This window comes from Triturus cristatus, chromosome 2_1 (assembly GCF_964204655.1).
Source record: "Triturus cristatus chromosome 2_1, aTriCri1.1, whole genome shotgun sequence".
Classification (NCBI taxonomy): domain Eukaryota; kingdom Metazoa; phylum Chordata; class Amphibia; order Caudata; family Salamandridae; genus Triturus; species Triturus cristatus.
In genome coordinates, this window is record NC_140581.1 from 331,162,644 (window position 1) to 331,177,193 (window position 14,550).

At 44.0% G+C, this 14,550-nt stretch overlaps 1 protein-coding gene across 1 annotated transcript in view; it reads left to right on the forward strand.

Annotated features, from left to right (window-relative positions):
* The window catches only part of PARP8 (poly(ADP-ribose) polymerase family member 8), a 788,553-nt gene that overhangs the window by 570,579 nt on the left and 203,424 nt on the right, over positions 1-14,550 (forward strand). The window contains exons 17-18 of the mRNA XM_085631232.1: positions 8,603-8,668; positions 13,988-14,055. Coding sequence (XP_085487358.1) covers positions 8,603-8,668; positions 13,988-14,055 — 134 coding nt within the window. The remainder of the gene's footprint in view (positions 1-8,602; positions 8,669-13,987; positions 14,056-14,550) is intronic.

Below are 14,550 nucleotides of genomic sequence, written 5' to 3' on the forward strand. Positions count from 1 at the left end.
AAACATGCTGGAATTGAACAAGGGGAAATGGCACAGTATTTACAGAGAAATGCAGGTTGTTAGTGAAGTAAACACCAAAATCTGCTGGCTGTTTCCATAAAACTTAAAATATGCAATGATTAACGTGTCCAATGAAATCCAATCATCTTGATGTTGAATTTTTATTGCATGTGATAATTATTGAATTCCATATGGCCAGCTCGTAAATCGGTCCTTTTTGTAATGCATGTATGTTTGCGAAAAGGCTGCTTTAGCATTACAATCAGTGGCCAAAGGGTATAAAAATACTTAGTGTGAGAAAGTGGCTCTGTATATACTGTCCCTTAATAGGTACAGGGTGTACAGAGTCCAGAGACCCCAAGGGTTTAACAGAGGTTAAAGTTAGATATAACCTTACTCTCCAAAGTGGTAGCCTGGTCGAGCAGTAAGGCAGTATCAGAGGACGTGTAAAGCATTTGTTGTACACACTCAGTCAGCAAATAGTTCCACACACTCAATAACTGAACTCTAGGCCAATGGTTTGTATATATAAAAAAATATATGCTTGTTTTATTTTAGAACCAACACTTGGAATTAAAATATACTTTCTCGACAAGAGATGTTTCATAAAAATACTTTTGTATATGCAATAGACTTTTTAGTAAACAGTTACAAATAGTTGCAGTAGGCAACTCTATTTCTAAACAAAATACATTGAGCTCAATGATACATTCAAATTATATGCAACAGATTACTTTCAGATTACTTTTGTAATTCCAGGCTTGGATCCTAGATCCAGTCCTGGGTCAGTTCTCAGAATCAGCTGTTGAAAGTCGATTTTGGTACTGTACTGATTTTTAACCAATATTTAGCTATTTCAAAAGAGAGCACTTAGAAAATATTTCAGAGCAAACAATCAATGATTCCCTATGGAAGGAAATATAGGTTACAGGTACAGTAGGTTGTCGTTACTTTTGTAATCCAGTACTGGGTGTCTGGGTTCAGTACTGGGACAATTATCCAAACCAGGTAAGTAATTACGTTTTAAGATGTTATATGATTTTTGAGGAATATTTAGAAATTGCAGAAATCAACACTTAGAAGTAATTTCACAGAAAAGCAGTCAATGGTTTCCTATGGGAGAAAATGGGGTTACTGGTAAGTATAGATGCGAGTATTCTACCGAGCCAGTGCTGGGCACCAAGATCCAGCACTGTGAGCCCACCTGAGAACAGGTGAGTTTTTGCGTTTTTGTCGCTCGGCTGATTTTGAGTGAATATTTGAAGATTTGAAAAGTCCACACTTGGACGAAATTTCAAGAAAAAGCCAGTCAATGTTACCCTATGTAGAAAATAGAGTTAGCGGTTTTCAGGTAAGTTCTCGACTGGCAAAGGTGAGGTTCTGGGCATAGACTCAGGGGTCCCCCAAGGTCAGATAGGCACAGTTAGTTCACCCTCAGCGGCTCTAGGGCAGCCGGGTGCAGAGAGAGTTAGGCCCAATGTTAGCCTATGAGGAATAGGGGGGCCTGGTTTGGTGGCTGCTGACCAGCAGGCCACGCGGCTGTGGGAGCTGGGCTCCTGGTCACTCACTCAGGGCAAGTGGGGAAGTAGGCTAGTGTAGAGATTGCACTGCCAGGGCCACTCGGGCGGCTGGGTGCAGGGTGCTTTTGAGCCGTCGGGCACTCAATGGAAATCAATGGGAATGTTCCGGTTAGGAAAAAGGCTGCAAGCTCGGGGACGAGGATGCTTCAGGTGCCACCACTTCGAGAGGTAAGTTGGGTAGTTGTAGGTTAGGTGGGTACCCCGGAATTGGGCACAGGGGGCCGCAGGGCGCCGCGTGCAGGGGTGCCTTTTGGTGTCGGGAAATCTTACCCTCTGATGATCGCGGTTGGGGGGCACCTTGTTCCGAGGCTGCAGGCTTCTTCCGGAATGTCGAGGGGGGTCCTTGGGTGCCGGACTAGGGGTCACAGTCGCCGTGGGGTCGTCCTCAGGGTCTTTGTCCACTCCGGCACTGGCCAGGCTTGGCTGGTGCAGAGTGTGCTGGGTTCGCGGTTCCGGGCTGCTGCCAGGGGTTAGAAATAGGTTTCTGAGTAGAGCCTCTACTCATGGGAGTCCCAGGGGCTTAGAGCCAAAAGGTAGCCAGGTCCTCCGGGGTTGGTGAGGTTGCTGGCCACGAGAGATGCCGCGCTGGTGCAGGTTCGGGAGTCGACAGGCCGGTAGGGCTGGGGCCAAAGCAGTTGGTGTCTTCTTCCCTTTTTAGCAGCTGCAGGGCAGGTCTTTGTTCTTCTTGCTCTTCTTGTAGTCTTTTGAATCTGGAATCTGGGGAAGGAAGGTTCAGGGTGCCCCTAAATACTAGATTTAGGGGCGTTACAGGTAGGTGAAGGTCAGGGACCAATGGGTCCTTGTCCTGGGGTGGGTACACCCCCTATCCTGCCCCTCTCCTGTGGGAGGGGGGCAGTAGCCTAATCCTGATAGGGTAGGGCCTCCCATCTTCAAGATGGCGAGAGCCCGGAGATGTGCTTCACCTCGCCTCCCCCACCTGAGGGGTGGGGTGGGCAGGCTGGCACATCCCCTGTCCTTGTATGGGGTTTCCGGCCAAGCTTCCCGCCAGAGTGGGGGGTTGCAGTGGCCTGGGGAAACTCCTAGAGGCGGCAGGCCTTTGAAGCTTCCCTTTGCTCATCCTGGGGGAGGAGATTTATCACCTCACCCAGGATGTGCATTGTTGCATGCCCGGGAGAGCAGGGGCTCTCCCACCCAGGGGTCCAGCAACGTGTCTGCTGTGTGGCAGCCTGGGCAGCCTCAGAGCAGACGTGGATTGTAGGTTAGTTGTAAGGGGGCATCTCTAAGATGCCCTCTGGGGTGCTTAGTACATTAAATCTCACACTGGCATCAGTGTGGGTTTAATGTGCTGAGAAGTTTGATACCAAACTTTCCAGTCTTTAGTGTTGCCATTATGGTGCTGTGGAGCTCGTGTTTGACGAGCTCTCAGCACCATGTACTCTTAAATGGCAGCACTGCACTTACAGTGCCCGGGAATGGACCTGGGTACTGTAGGGGCACAGGGCTCCTGCTCCTGTGCCCACACCATGGGCATAAGGCACCCAGCCAGAGGGGTGACTGACATATGCCTTGGCAGAGTGGGTGTTGGGCATGGCACACAGGGATGTGTGCCATGTCGACTCTTCATTTTGTCCTGCACCCAGACACTCAGCCTGCAAAGGCAGTGTGTGTGTGTGTAAGGGTACAGGGCCCCTAAGGGTGGCACAATGAGTGCTGCAGCCCTTAGGGGCCTTCCCTGGTCACAAGGCCCTGGGTACCTAGGGTACCATTTACTAGGGGCTGACATGTGGCCAGGGTTTGCCAATTTGGAGTTTGTGTGTTTAAGGAAGGAACATAGGCCCTGGGCACCTGATTGGCAGGAGTCCAGGGTACACTCAGTCAAAGTACATTCAGCAATTTAGCAAAAAGTGGGGGCATACCATGCAAGAAAGAGGGCACTTTCTCACACTTAGGAACTGTAATCCAAAGTTCAAGAGAAGATACTGGTGACCGGGTCAGTGGATGTGTGAACCTGGTCAGCGACATTGCTGAAAGGAGAGCAAAATACTATATGTTGTTTTGTGATATTTTCTATTACAGAAAACTGTATACAAAATATTTGGTCTCTGTACCTTTGAAAGGACTACCTTACCTTGATTAGAGCCAGTGACACTGAGGTTATACAAGGTATCTGCAGTAGGTGCTATAGCCCACTGGTCTGTCTCCTAATTGGAATCTGAGACCAGTATCTCACTCAAATATCTGCAGTAGATACATTAACCCACCAAACATTCTCATTGGGATTTGCATTTGGGGCTTGCAGGATACACACAGATCTCAGTCATAAGTTTTCAGTTAGATTTGAATCCGTCCCCTACAGGCTCTGTGTCCTAATGCTCTCTTTCTCCATGCCCCTTCACTCTGTTGCTTCCCCCACCCACGTTCTCTCTCAAAACCAGTATTAGCCATTCAGGAGTAGTGTAGGAAGGTTTTTATTCAAAACAAAAAAGAAAAATACTTAAGAACGTTGTTCCCAACACTTCCCACCCACTACCTTCTTTGATGACTAATGAGGCAAACCGTGTGAGCGGGCTACAACTATAGCACAGCACGCATCTCCACAAAACAATGTCAGCGGGAGCGCAACATTGTCCTTATTCATGCTTTTTAGCTATTCACTAACCAGCTAGTATAGAAACCGGCTTACCTTAGGCTACCTACAATAAAGCATCGAGCATGGATCTCAGACATGTATTCCTGACTCACACTGCATGGCCCAGTGTGCAGTAATAGCATTCAATCACTGGAGTCCAGAATAATGTGCTGCATAGCTAAACGCTTATAAGTTCCCAAAGGCGAGACCTATTGGTTATGCCAATGCTTGTTAATCTTGGACCCCCCTTTCTGAAAATGGTAGTTAGTGCTGTGTAATGCCGGTACAGCTTTGAGTAAAACCAGGCCCTGCTACCCAGGTAAAGTAAATCCAAACATCATGCATCCCGCAAAAATGGGCAAACAAGGAAAGGATGTAACGCGGAATGCGTGAGACAACAACTGGCTGTAACTTTATTAACCTCTGTGTTACACTAAAGCGCCCATACGGACTGGACTTAATAATTAGTGAATCCATTTATATGCATGCGTGTTACTATATTTGGAAGTGTCAAACGAGGGTGTATGTCATTCACGCGGCAGTGACCTCTGTGTCAGGAAAGGATGCATCGCTTGGAAGTCTTCAATCAAATACATTCGTGGATCTTCGAATCTGCCACTTCCTCTTAAAATTAGGTTTTCGCCTTGTGGTCCATCAAACTTTTTTCCGATAAGAAGATGGAGTAAGTTCAAAATACAGCATGAGGTAGATTGTTTCAAAGCAGTAAGTCCCCAGTGATTCAAGGTTCTGTGATACTGACATCTTAGTAACAACAAAAGCGTTTGATCTTTTTACGAGCAAGCAGGTCACTCTTCTAAAATGATGAAAACTGTCCACAAACATAAGAATAACTATTTCAAGTCTAAAATTCGACTTAGTGTATGTACATTGTCAACACAGTTGAAAGTGATGCATTTTTTCTTTAATCGCCTGTTTCTCCGCTATTTAGTCGTGGTCTTTCCATCATGAGCTGGAGTCAAACTTTCCCTTTTACGCACCTTTATCCATGGAGCATGCTTTTATGTCGGTGTTTCACCGGTGGGTGGGCGGGTATTGACTCTCAGATTGGGTTTTATTTTGCCTTTATTTTCACTGACATGAACTCTTGACCCGCCCTTCAGTATTACTGGTTTCTGCAGAAGAAGAAAGCTGGAGCGTGATGTCTCAGTGAGGTAAATGTTTGCTGCTGTCTAGGATCTGGAGGTCAGAGGTTTGAATCCCGAGAAGCTAACACTGCCTCCCATTCTTCTGAGGTCAGCATTGGGCTATAGTGACACCTGAGGCCGTAGACTGTGCCCACGTACAAAACACATACGGGTGCATTATGTCAGCAAAATCGCTATGAACAAAGTTCCACATTTATCAAGAAATCGTGCAGCTCAGCGAGGCCACCTTGCTGCTCTGCGTGATAGGGAAAGGGCATAAGTGTGCTGTATTTAACATCATATGGTGCATTGCTGTTGTTTCCTTGCGCTAGCGCACAATGTGCTGCCTGGCGCCAACCAGGCAAGGGGTGCAAGGGTGCCTGCGTTGTAATCAGGATTGATTTTGTGCAGGAAGGGAGCCCTTCCTACCCACAAACTATCCTCATTCATTTTCAGAGAAATAAACATATTTCTCCTCGTTAGGCCTCGCCTGGGGAGGCGTAACATTTTGACGTATTCCCAGTTCTACCAGTAATGATAAATCTGGGAATGTGCCAAAATTGATATGTGGATGCATGGGAACACCCACGCTCCACCCAAGGAAAGTTTCCCTGGTCAGAGTAACGCAAGACAGCAATTTGTGGTGCTTTGCATTCCTCTTGATTCATCAAGCCGGGCAGGGTGGCCTTGCGTGGCCTGATAAATCTAACTTACTAGTGGCGTCACCCTTGCACCCCATCGCGTGGCGCAAGGGCATCATCAACTCTTTGAACATGCTCCAAAGTACATTTGAGAACTCATTAAGACTAGTTTAGTGCATGAGCTGCAGACAGCAGAGGTCGGAGCCAGGGAGCAGTGGCTGGGGCCCCACGCTTCCAAGCTCTCCCTGATGTTACTGATTCAGTGCAGGTGTCTCCAAGCAGTGGATTGATCCAAGCTGCCAGGAGCTCCCAGCCTTGAGTTCATTTTTAATTAAGAACTCCAACAAATAGGTGTTGGGTTTTACTTTTAAAGTTAGTGAAAGGCTATGTTTATTATAGCCTTATGGCCCGCCGTAGCGGGCTATACCGGCTGTTAAAGGCCCGCTGCAGCGTTAAAGGCCCGAGCCGAAGGCGAGGGACTTTAACAACAGCAGCGGGACTTTAAAAGCCGGTATAGCCCTGCTACGAAGAGCTATAAGGCTATTAGAACATTCTGCCACTAGAGGGCAGAATGTTCTAACAAAACGAAGCCTTCAGGGAGCGCGAGGGGATTCAAATCCCCTCCGGCTTCCTGAAGTCTTTGTTCACAGCCAGAGCTGTGAACAAAGACACATTGGAATGTTGGCGCTCCGGGCTTATACCAGCCATTATAAGCCCGGAGCACTCCATTGTTTTCAATGGAGCTTCCAACATTCCAATGTTCTAATTTACATTATTATTAGGCTGCAGATAGCAGAGCCTGATAGTGAGCAGTGCTCCACTCAGATTTATGACCCATGTGGGTCACAGAGGTGACACCTGAAGCACTGATGCATTTAACTCCTAAATAAAAGTTGTTCTCAGCTAATATTGCAACATTAGAACAACATTATATTTCTGAATGCTTTTAAATGAGAGACAATTAAAATGAAGGGTTAACTTGATTAAGTTAACTCCTCATTTTAATTGTCTCCCTTTTTAAAGTGTCACATTTACAAACAGGCCTCTTGCTCTCAGAGGCTGGTAGGCACAGTGCCGTATTTATAACTGAAAACTACAGTCATTTTCTTTTAAATGGGAGAAATTTAAAGTGAAGAAAAATGTTTCTATGAAATATTGTCTTAATGTTTTCTTCTACTTTAAATTAAGCCAATAATGCACTGAGATTTTATGAAGCATGTTTCTTCACCTTAAATTCCTCACATTTAAACAAATGATTGTATTTTCCTGATATAGATATGGCACCATGTCTACAGGCTACTGGGAGTAATATGCCTGCTGTTTGGAAAGGCACTTTGACATGGGAGAAGATTAAAAAGATGAGTTTTATGTATGGCATATAAACATAAAGTTAACCCTTCAGTTGCACTTTCTCCCATTTCAAAGTGTCACATTTAGACACAGCAGGAATCTTGCTCCCATTGTTTGGTAGACACTCTGACATATTTATAACTGAAAAATACAGCCATTTGTTTTTAAATGGGCAAAATTTAAAGTGCAGAAAAATGTACCAACAAGCGCAGAAAAATGTTCCTTATTACGAACATTTATGCTGAACATTTTCTGCACTTTAAGTTTCTCCCAATTAAAAAAATATTGGTTGTATGTTTGTGTTGTACATGTAACCGTGCCACATATGGTGAAAGGTATGCCCTGTGCATAAGTACATGATACGACACAGGCTCTCAGTCACCCATACACATATATCCCATTCATTCATACACGTTTATACATCCCCACAGACCAGGCACTCACGGACGCACATGGCAACCCTACCATACTACCATTAAGTCACAGTATTAAGTTCAAAGCATAGTATCGGGCTCCATGGACATTAGGATGAAAGTCAATGAAGCTGGGCGAGGGGGTATCTGGTAACAATGCAGGAGCTACTTGGTCTTCAGTAGCTCAAAATAATCTTCATCGATCAGAAGTAATTCTCATTACAGAAAATGTTGGGGACCCCCGATATAGTGGGTCTGCTTGATGCCCCATTGCCAGCACAATATCATTAACAGTCTTTAGAAGCAGCAGCCATGCAACATGAAGGCCTGTGTAAAAATAAGTCACTATTGTTACGTTTTAAGCTTTAATGACAGAACCGGTTGTCAAACTCTCAGAATAGTCTGTATGATAAAGCAGTAGTCGGGGAAAGCGTACTTTTCCATGACACTCAGTCCAGTTTTGTAGTAATGAAAATTTGTCATTTTGACCAAGTTTACTTCTGTTGCTATCAGCACATTTTCTTATTTTACCTTACCTTGTTTTTCTCCTTTTCTACTTCATAAATAACTCAAACTTGTATTAGTTTCATTCAACTTTTTTAGAAAAACGTGCAGTCCCAGCAGTAGAACATTAAATTTATTTTAATTTTGAATCAAATCTAAATTGGCTGACATAATGTTAATAGCTGAATATTTCTCTTCTGCAGGTGTGTACCGAAGTTTACATGTTAGATTTGTTGAAGGGCTTGCCTCTGCTCTCTGCCCTCAACTCTGTGGGCTCTCTTCACTGGCTTCAACGTAGTAGATGCTAAGAATCTGAATGTGCTTTGAAAATGCTCACATGCAATATCTCTAAAATTATTTTTATATATCTTTTTTACAGAAGAAAAATTATGAACGTGTTATGAAAGCACTGGACAGTATTACGTCTATTAGGGAAATGACACAGGTCTGTATGCCCACCTTTACTTGTTGTCTTCGTTATGATGGGTGGCGAACACTTTATTGGCCTTGATTCTTGTTCTGAAAATGTTTAATTAAGAGCTGTGCTACAGTGAGCCCACTCCTGATAAATAAATGAATAGCAACTCCCATTTACAGCCATTGAATAGCTTCCAAGTTTTCAGATTGCTTATTTGTGACATTTCAGTGGTTTCCGTGTAAGTATGAGTGACATTTTACTGTCCAACTTGTGCCACTTTGAGTGACACTTTCTCACAAGTAAAATCAAGCAATGGAAGGGGCACTTTCCTGCACAAAAACAATCTCAAGAGGCATTTTCCTCTTTCTATGTGTTCTGTAAAATGCAGCACACATGGAAAGAGGAAAAAATTAGCAGAAATAAAAATCTTTCTCCTCGTTCTGCCTGCTCTGGGGAGGCGTAAGGTTTTGGCACTGCCCCAGGTTTATGTGATTATGTAAATTTAGGGCAGCATCAAAATCCTTGAGTGCTGCGTGGTAAAATCCACCGCAATGACGATGGAATGGCTCCTTGATGCAGAGTAATGCAAGGCAGCGACTCGTGCTGCTTTGTCTTGCTCCAAATCTATGAGGTTGTGCAAAACCACATCATAGATATGATTGAGAGGCTTACGCTGCTGGACCGTGGAAAACATTGTCACTGTGGCGGCGCAAGCCTCTCATAAATAAGTCCCTTAGTTTGTCATTCATAACATTTCCAATTTGTTGAATTCTGCAGCCTCGGCCAGCCTCATTGCGTGATGCTCTCCCCAGTTAAGGTCTGTAGAAGAAGAAGCGGCATGCTGGGCCCAAGACCACTGCGGTTCACGCTGGCTACACTGGCTCCCTCTGAGAGCCAACATATTAACTACAGTTCCTCATGGAGCATGATAGGTGCTATATTTGTAAAGTGTGACACAGCATTTTATTGCGGTGATGAGAACACCAGCACCAAAATAAGTTACTGTTACCAGTAATGCATGATACTTAGCCAGGCTGCCATTGTAGTCCCTACAATAAACGTGAATAATGGAAGTGAATCAAAGAAAAAAAAGAAATACGCATAGTAATATTTCAATCCACAAACTCAGTATTTACTTTAACTCCATGGGTAAGCATTTGCCTAGCTGGTGGGAGATGTGAGTTTAAAGAAAAATAGCGTACAGACATTTTATGGTGTTCTCATTTTTCGGTTTATTTTTAGAGTTGTGGACTGCAGCTATTATTGTGCCATTAAAAGGACATAGATTATTGTTTGGGATAGGCGACTACCCTCATTCAGGATTCATCACAAGCCTTGTCAGGGTGAACCCTCCAATCCACTAAATTAACCTGAGCTCAACCTCCTCATAGCTTGGGTTCACCCTGACATATTGCATTTTGGCCCTTGTTTATGATAAGGCAAACTGGAACTCCTTCAAAAGTAGGCAGATCAGGGCCTGGAAACATTTAACCCATTGGTTTAGAAGTCAACCCCACCCACTAGCTAGTGCCAAGCATAAATGTGGCATCCCCAGACACCATCGTCAGAACACATACTAGACCTGCGGAAGATCAGAAGAGGACTGGATCTGCTGTCTGACCTGAGAGAAGCCGCATTTGACTGGATGTGCTCACTCTTGTACCCAAGACAAAGAAGTTGACTCCAAAGGTCAGTTGGCTGATCTCCTGTGTGGCAACAGGGACAGATGCTGCAAGACACCTTTTTCGTGGCTGACCCAGCTGACCAATGGTAACTGGACCTGGACTGGACTTTGCTGTTGGCCTCTGCCTAACACCCAAAGAGTCTCTGAGTGCCCTTCCCTGAGGTCCCCGGGGCCTTGTACGTGTACCCCTGTGGTTGATTGGGCATCAGAAGAAAGTTTGAAAACTCTGAAAAATGTTTCCTCCAGAGCTTCAGTGTGCCCTGTAGGAGAAAGGTATCTGAGCAGCAGATCCTCAGCATTGGGTAGAATTTCAGCTTTGTTCAGGGAAGGCTTCATGCAGCACCTCTGAAAAATAACTAAGTCCCATTCTCTGTTAGGGTTTATAACATTTACAGCAAGAAGACTTCAAAGCTCCGGGGTCCAGCGAGACCAACTTGCTTCAAGTATCCGGCCTTTAGTTCCACAGCTTCAATACAATTTCTGTGGCTCCCTGCTCAGTGAGGACTTTTCGTCACAAAACGTGACAACGTCCCTTTCTACATTAGAACTTAGAGTTTCTTTCAAAATGTTTCACTTCCAGACTTTAACCAGGACCAGTTCACTTCTATAATTAATGATTGGTAGGTGCTTAATTGCCTCGGTTGTAGCCAGACCTGAAACCACAGGAATGTCACTACCATGCGCTATGGCCGTTTTTAGATTGTGTGTTGTCTAAATGTTATTACATGTCGCTAAAGCTTTTATTCCAGAAAATATAATTGGGTATCTAGCTTATACTATTGCCATTGCCTTTCTTTCAAATAGTTTGTTGAGCGTTAGGTACTAAGGGGAGCTGTGAGCTTGTTGGCAAGGCTGGCCAGGATTTCAAGGGTGTAGTACAGTGGTGGGTTCTCTTTAGTTCTCTTTTGATCAGTTTCTTATAGGGAGATCGTGACACCTTTTTCTGGGGTCCTGCAGTGGCCAGTGGCTTCTTGGCATTATTCTGTGTGGACACTGATGTTTACTTCTGATGTCCCATGGCCACATTATTGGGACACTCATTGAAGATAACTAATGTGCTCCCCTAGGTCCTAATTCACTCAGGTTAGTGAGCAGTGAAGGTGTACTCAGGAGGTGGAGTGGGTTAGAAAGTGAAATTCAATATGGCATAGCAATTCGCACTTAGTATCATCCAGGAAGTGCTAACTGTGGAAAAGCAAAATGACTTTAACAATTTAAAAAATAGAGCACTTGAAACATACCAGAAGGCAAATGTATTATAGCTATGTGTTAGACGTCAGCCAGTGACTTATGTTTTTGTATGGGGCGTGCTTCAGTTTGATTTCTTAAGCAATCATGTCTCTAATGTCTAGCAGCCTCCACACTAAGGCAATTTAAGGGTGGGCAGGCATTTAGATGCTTGGACTCTGGACCTGTCTGTGCACTATAGGTGCCACACTGGTAATAATGGCTGGAATAAAAGACGTTACCTCTACAATAATATCCTAATAACTTTTAACTTTGAAAAATGTAATGTCAAAAAATCACCACTCGAACATTTCGGATGACTCCCTGTGATGTCTTTGGTGCTTACAGTGGTAATGTACCGTTGACCCAGAATCTGGTCACTGGTGTCCAGTTGGGGACAAAGTCCACATTAAACAGGAGTCAAGTGACCAGTTAAGGACCAAGCTTACCTTTGTGCTTTTCAAGGTCACTGATGGAACTACTGGGTCACCTTCCATTGGTAACTGCAATGTGTGCTTTTCCATTGGGATTTTCCTCTTAATCTACTGCATTTTCCCTTGGTGGGGCACCCACAGGACATTGAGTACAAACTGGTTCTTTAAGTTTGGCTAGTGGCAGTGACTTTAACCACTGATGTCTCTGGAATTGTTAGTTCTAGAACGATGATTCAAGTGGCTCTGGAAGGAAAGCAAACTCCTCTAGCCACGGAATCAGATGTCACACAAAAGTGTGAATGTTAACATTCTCTAGTCCCCTGTAGAGCAGATGAAAGGGAAATACCATCAACCTACTGGCAATGAGTGTGTCAGTAAACACCCTCATGACAATAATGGATGATGCAGCAGCTCCACAATCAACATGCTCTGCTTGCCTTTCCTAGGATGGGCTCATCCTATTGATTGGCAAGCAGGTCTTGCAGCAGTTAGGCCTTTCATAGGTCTTCCCACTGATCATGTCACTCCTTCTATCCAGCGCAGTCCTCCTTATGTTCCCCTGTAAAAACAGAAAGGTGACAGCTGAGACTTCCCAGACCTAGGCCCAGTGTTGGCGGCATGCACGAAACCAGCCAATAGTCTACCCTAAGCGTAGTGTCTTCTTTTCTTACTGTGGTGTGTAGGCTTTGTTTATGCCAAGACTGCAAAAATTAATTACCTGCTAAGGTTTCCAGAACTTATACTCATGTGACGTCAAAGGCAGGATGTCAGTGCAAAGCTCATCGACTGCAACATTCAAAGGTTTTCAACTCAACCAGTCCTGGAGGAGCATTTTGTCTTTGTTGCTGACTGGATTTTGTAGGCTTCTGCTCACAGAACCAAAGTTCAGACTAATTCTGACTGTTCTAGGTTTTCAATATTGTCCTCAGACTGAGGCCTGCATCTGCTCCCATTACCATGGATGAGGGCATGATGTAGGAAATGGGGGATTGTTTAGTTTTACTAAGGGCAACCCCATGTGACTCTTTGACAAAGTCTTCCTAACCCTGATACACAGGCTTTGGGAAGGAGCACTGGAAGTATGGATTTACAGGCAGGGAAGTGTGAGAATTACATCACTAGCTCAATATAGTGGAGATCACCACACACACACACACACTCACACTCACACATCATTATTTTCTCTTGCATACACACCTAATTCCTCCAAATGAATCTTAATATTCAGCAGTACTTCTTTAGAAGGCCATGGAGTGACTAACTAGGTGAAGAAAACCCAAGGTTGTCTAAATCATGCGTGACACCTACCCACTTTAACACAAAAAGTGATGGGAGTAATACTTGCAAATAGTCTAAACCAATGACAGTCAATGTGGATAGCATTCCCATTCATCATTTTTGGCCAACTCTAGACAGTGTTCCACTCTATGCAAATCAGTACAGACCCTTCTCCTCCTGGGAACATTACATCCTAAACTGCCCAGACAGCCCCCCTCCAGATGGAAACACAAACAACCCTATGATGGTTTTGATCTTATTGGGTCTCATCAGTGAAGTTTAGCTTGGATCCTGTGGCAGAGCGAGCAGTGGATCCCACGTCATGGCATGCCCATGGCCACTTAAAGCATTGCATCAAACACTCAGAAAAATCACTGGCCTTTGCTCCATGTAGCATTTTTCTTGTTTTCCCCATATTACTGCTGTACACACACATGACGTTTGCCAGTTGCATGATAATTGGCAGTTGCACAATATCAGGCATTATTTTCCCATTGTAGAAGAGATCCATAATGTGAACAGTAGGGCAGAGTATGGGAGCGACATAATGGATAACTAGAAACAAATATTGTCATTAAAAGTGATGACTTTATCTTTTCGATGATGCTGATGATTTTGGTAATTGCATTGTTTTAGTGAAATAGAGATTCTGAATTTTGCTCCAAAAGTGAGGCTGAATTTAATGTTTTCAATTATATTGATTCATATGGTATTGCATTCTAGGCACCTTACTTGGAAATCAAGAAACAGATGGATAAACAAGATCCTCTAGCCCACCCTCTCTTGCAGTGGTATGTAGACAATGCTCTTGATATGTGTACATACAAATATCTGAATTATGTCCGCATTATACATTGAGTGCAAAAGCCCTTGAGCACACCATGCCTCCTTTAGGAGTTTCAAACAAAGTGTTTAACTTACAAAATTATAATTATTTAGAATATACTAATACTAATTTGGACCCTATGATGGGTTATTTACACACCAACTGGTTTGGGAATGGGTATTCAATATTACAAAAACCTACGTACTAATAGACATCATCTCAAGTATCCTCAATTTAAAGACATCACAAATGACCTGGTGAGTGAATATTAATTAGGCAGGTTGCAATTTGTGATGTCTTGTGATGGGTTGTAAATGGAGGAATGGTGATCTTGGGATGGAGGCCTGCAAGGAACAGCAGATATCCATTCCTCCAACTGCATTCCCAAACTGAAAACATTTTAAAAGCTGCTCATATCCATTAAAGGGACAGGTACAGCCAAGTGATATTTCCTGCTTTG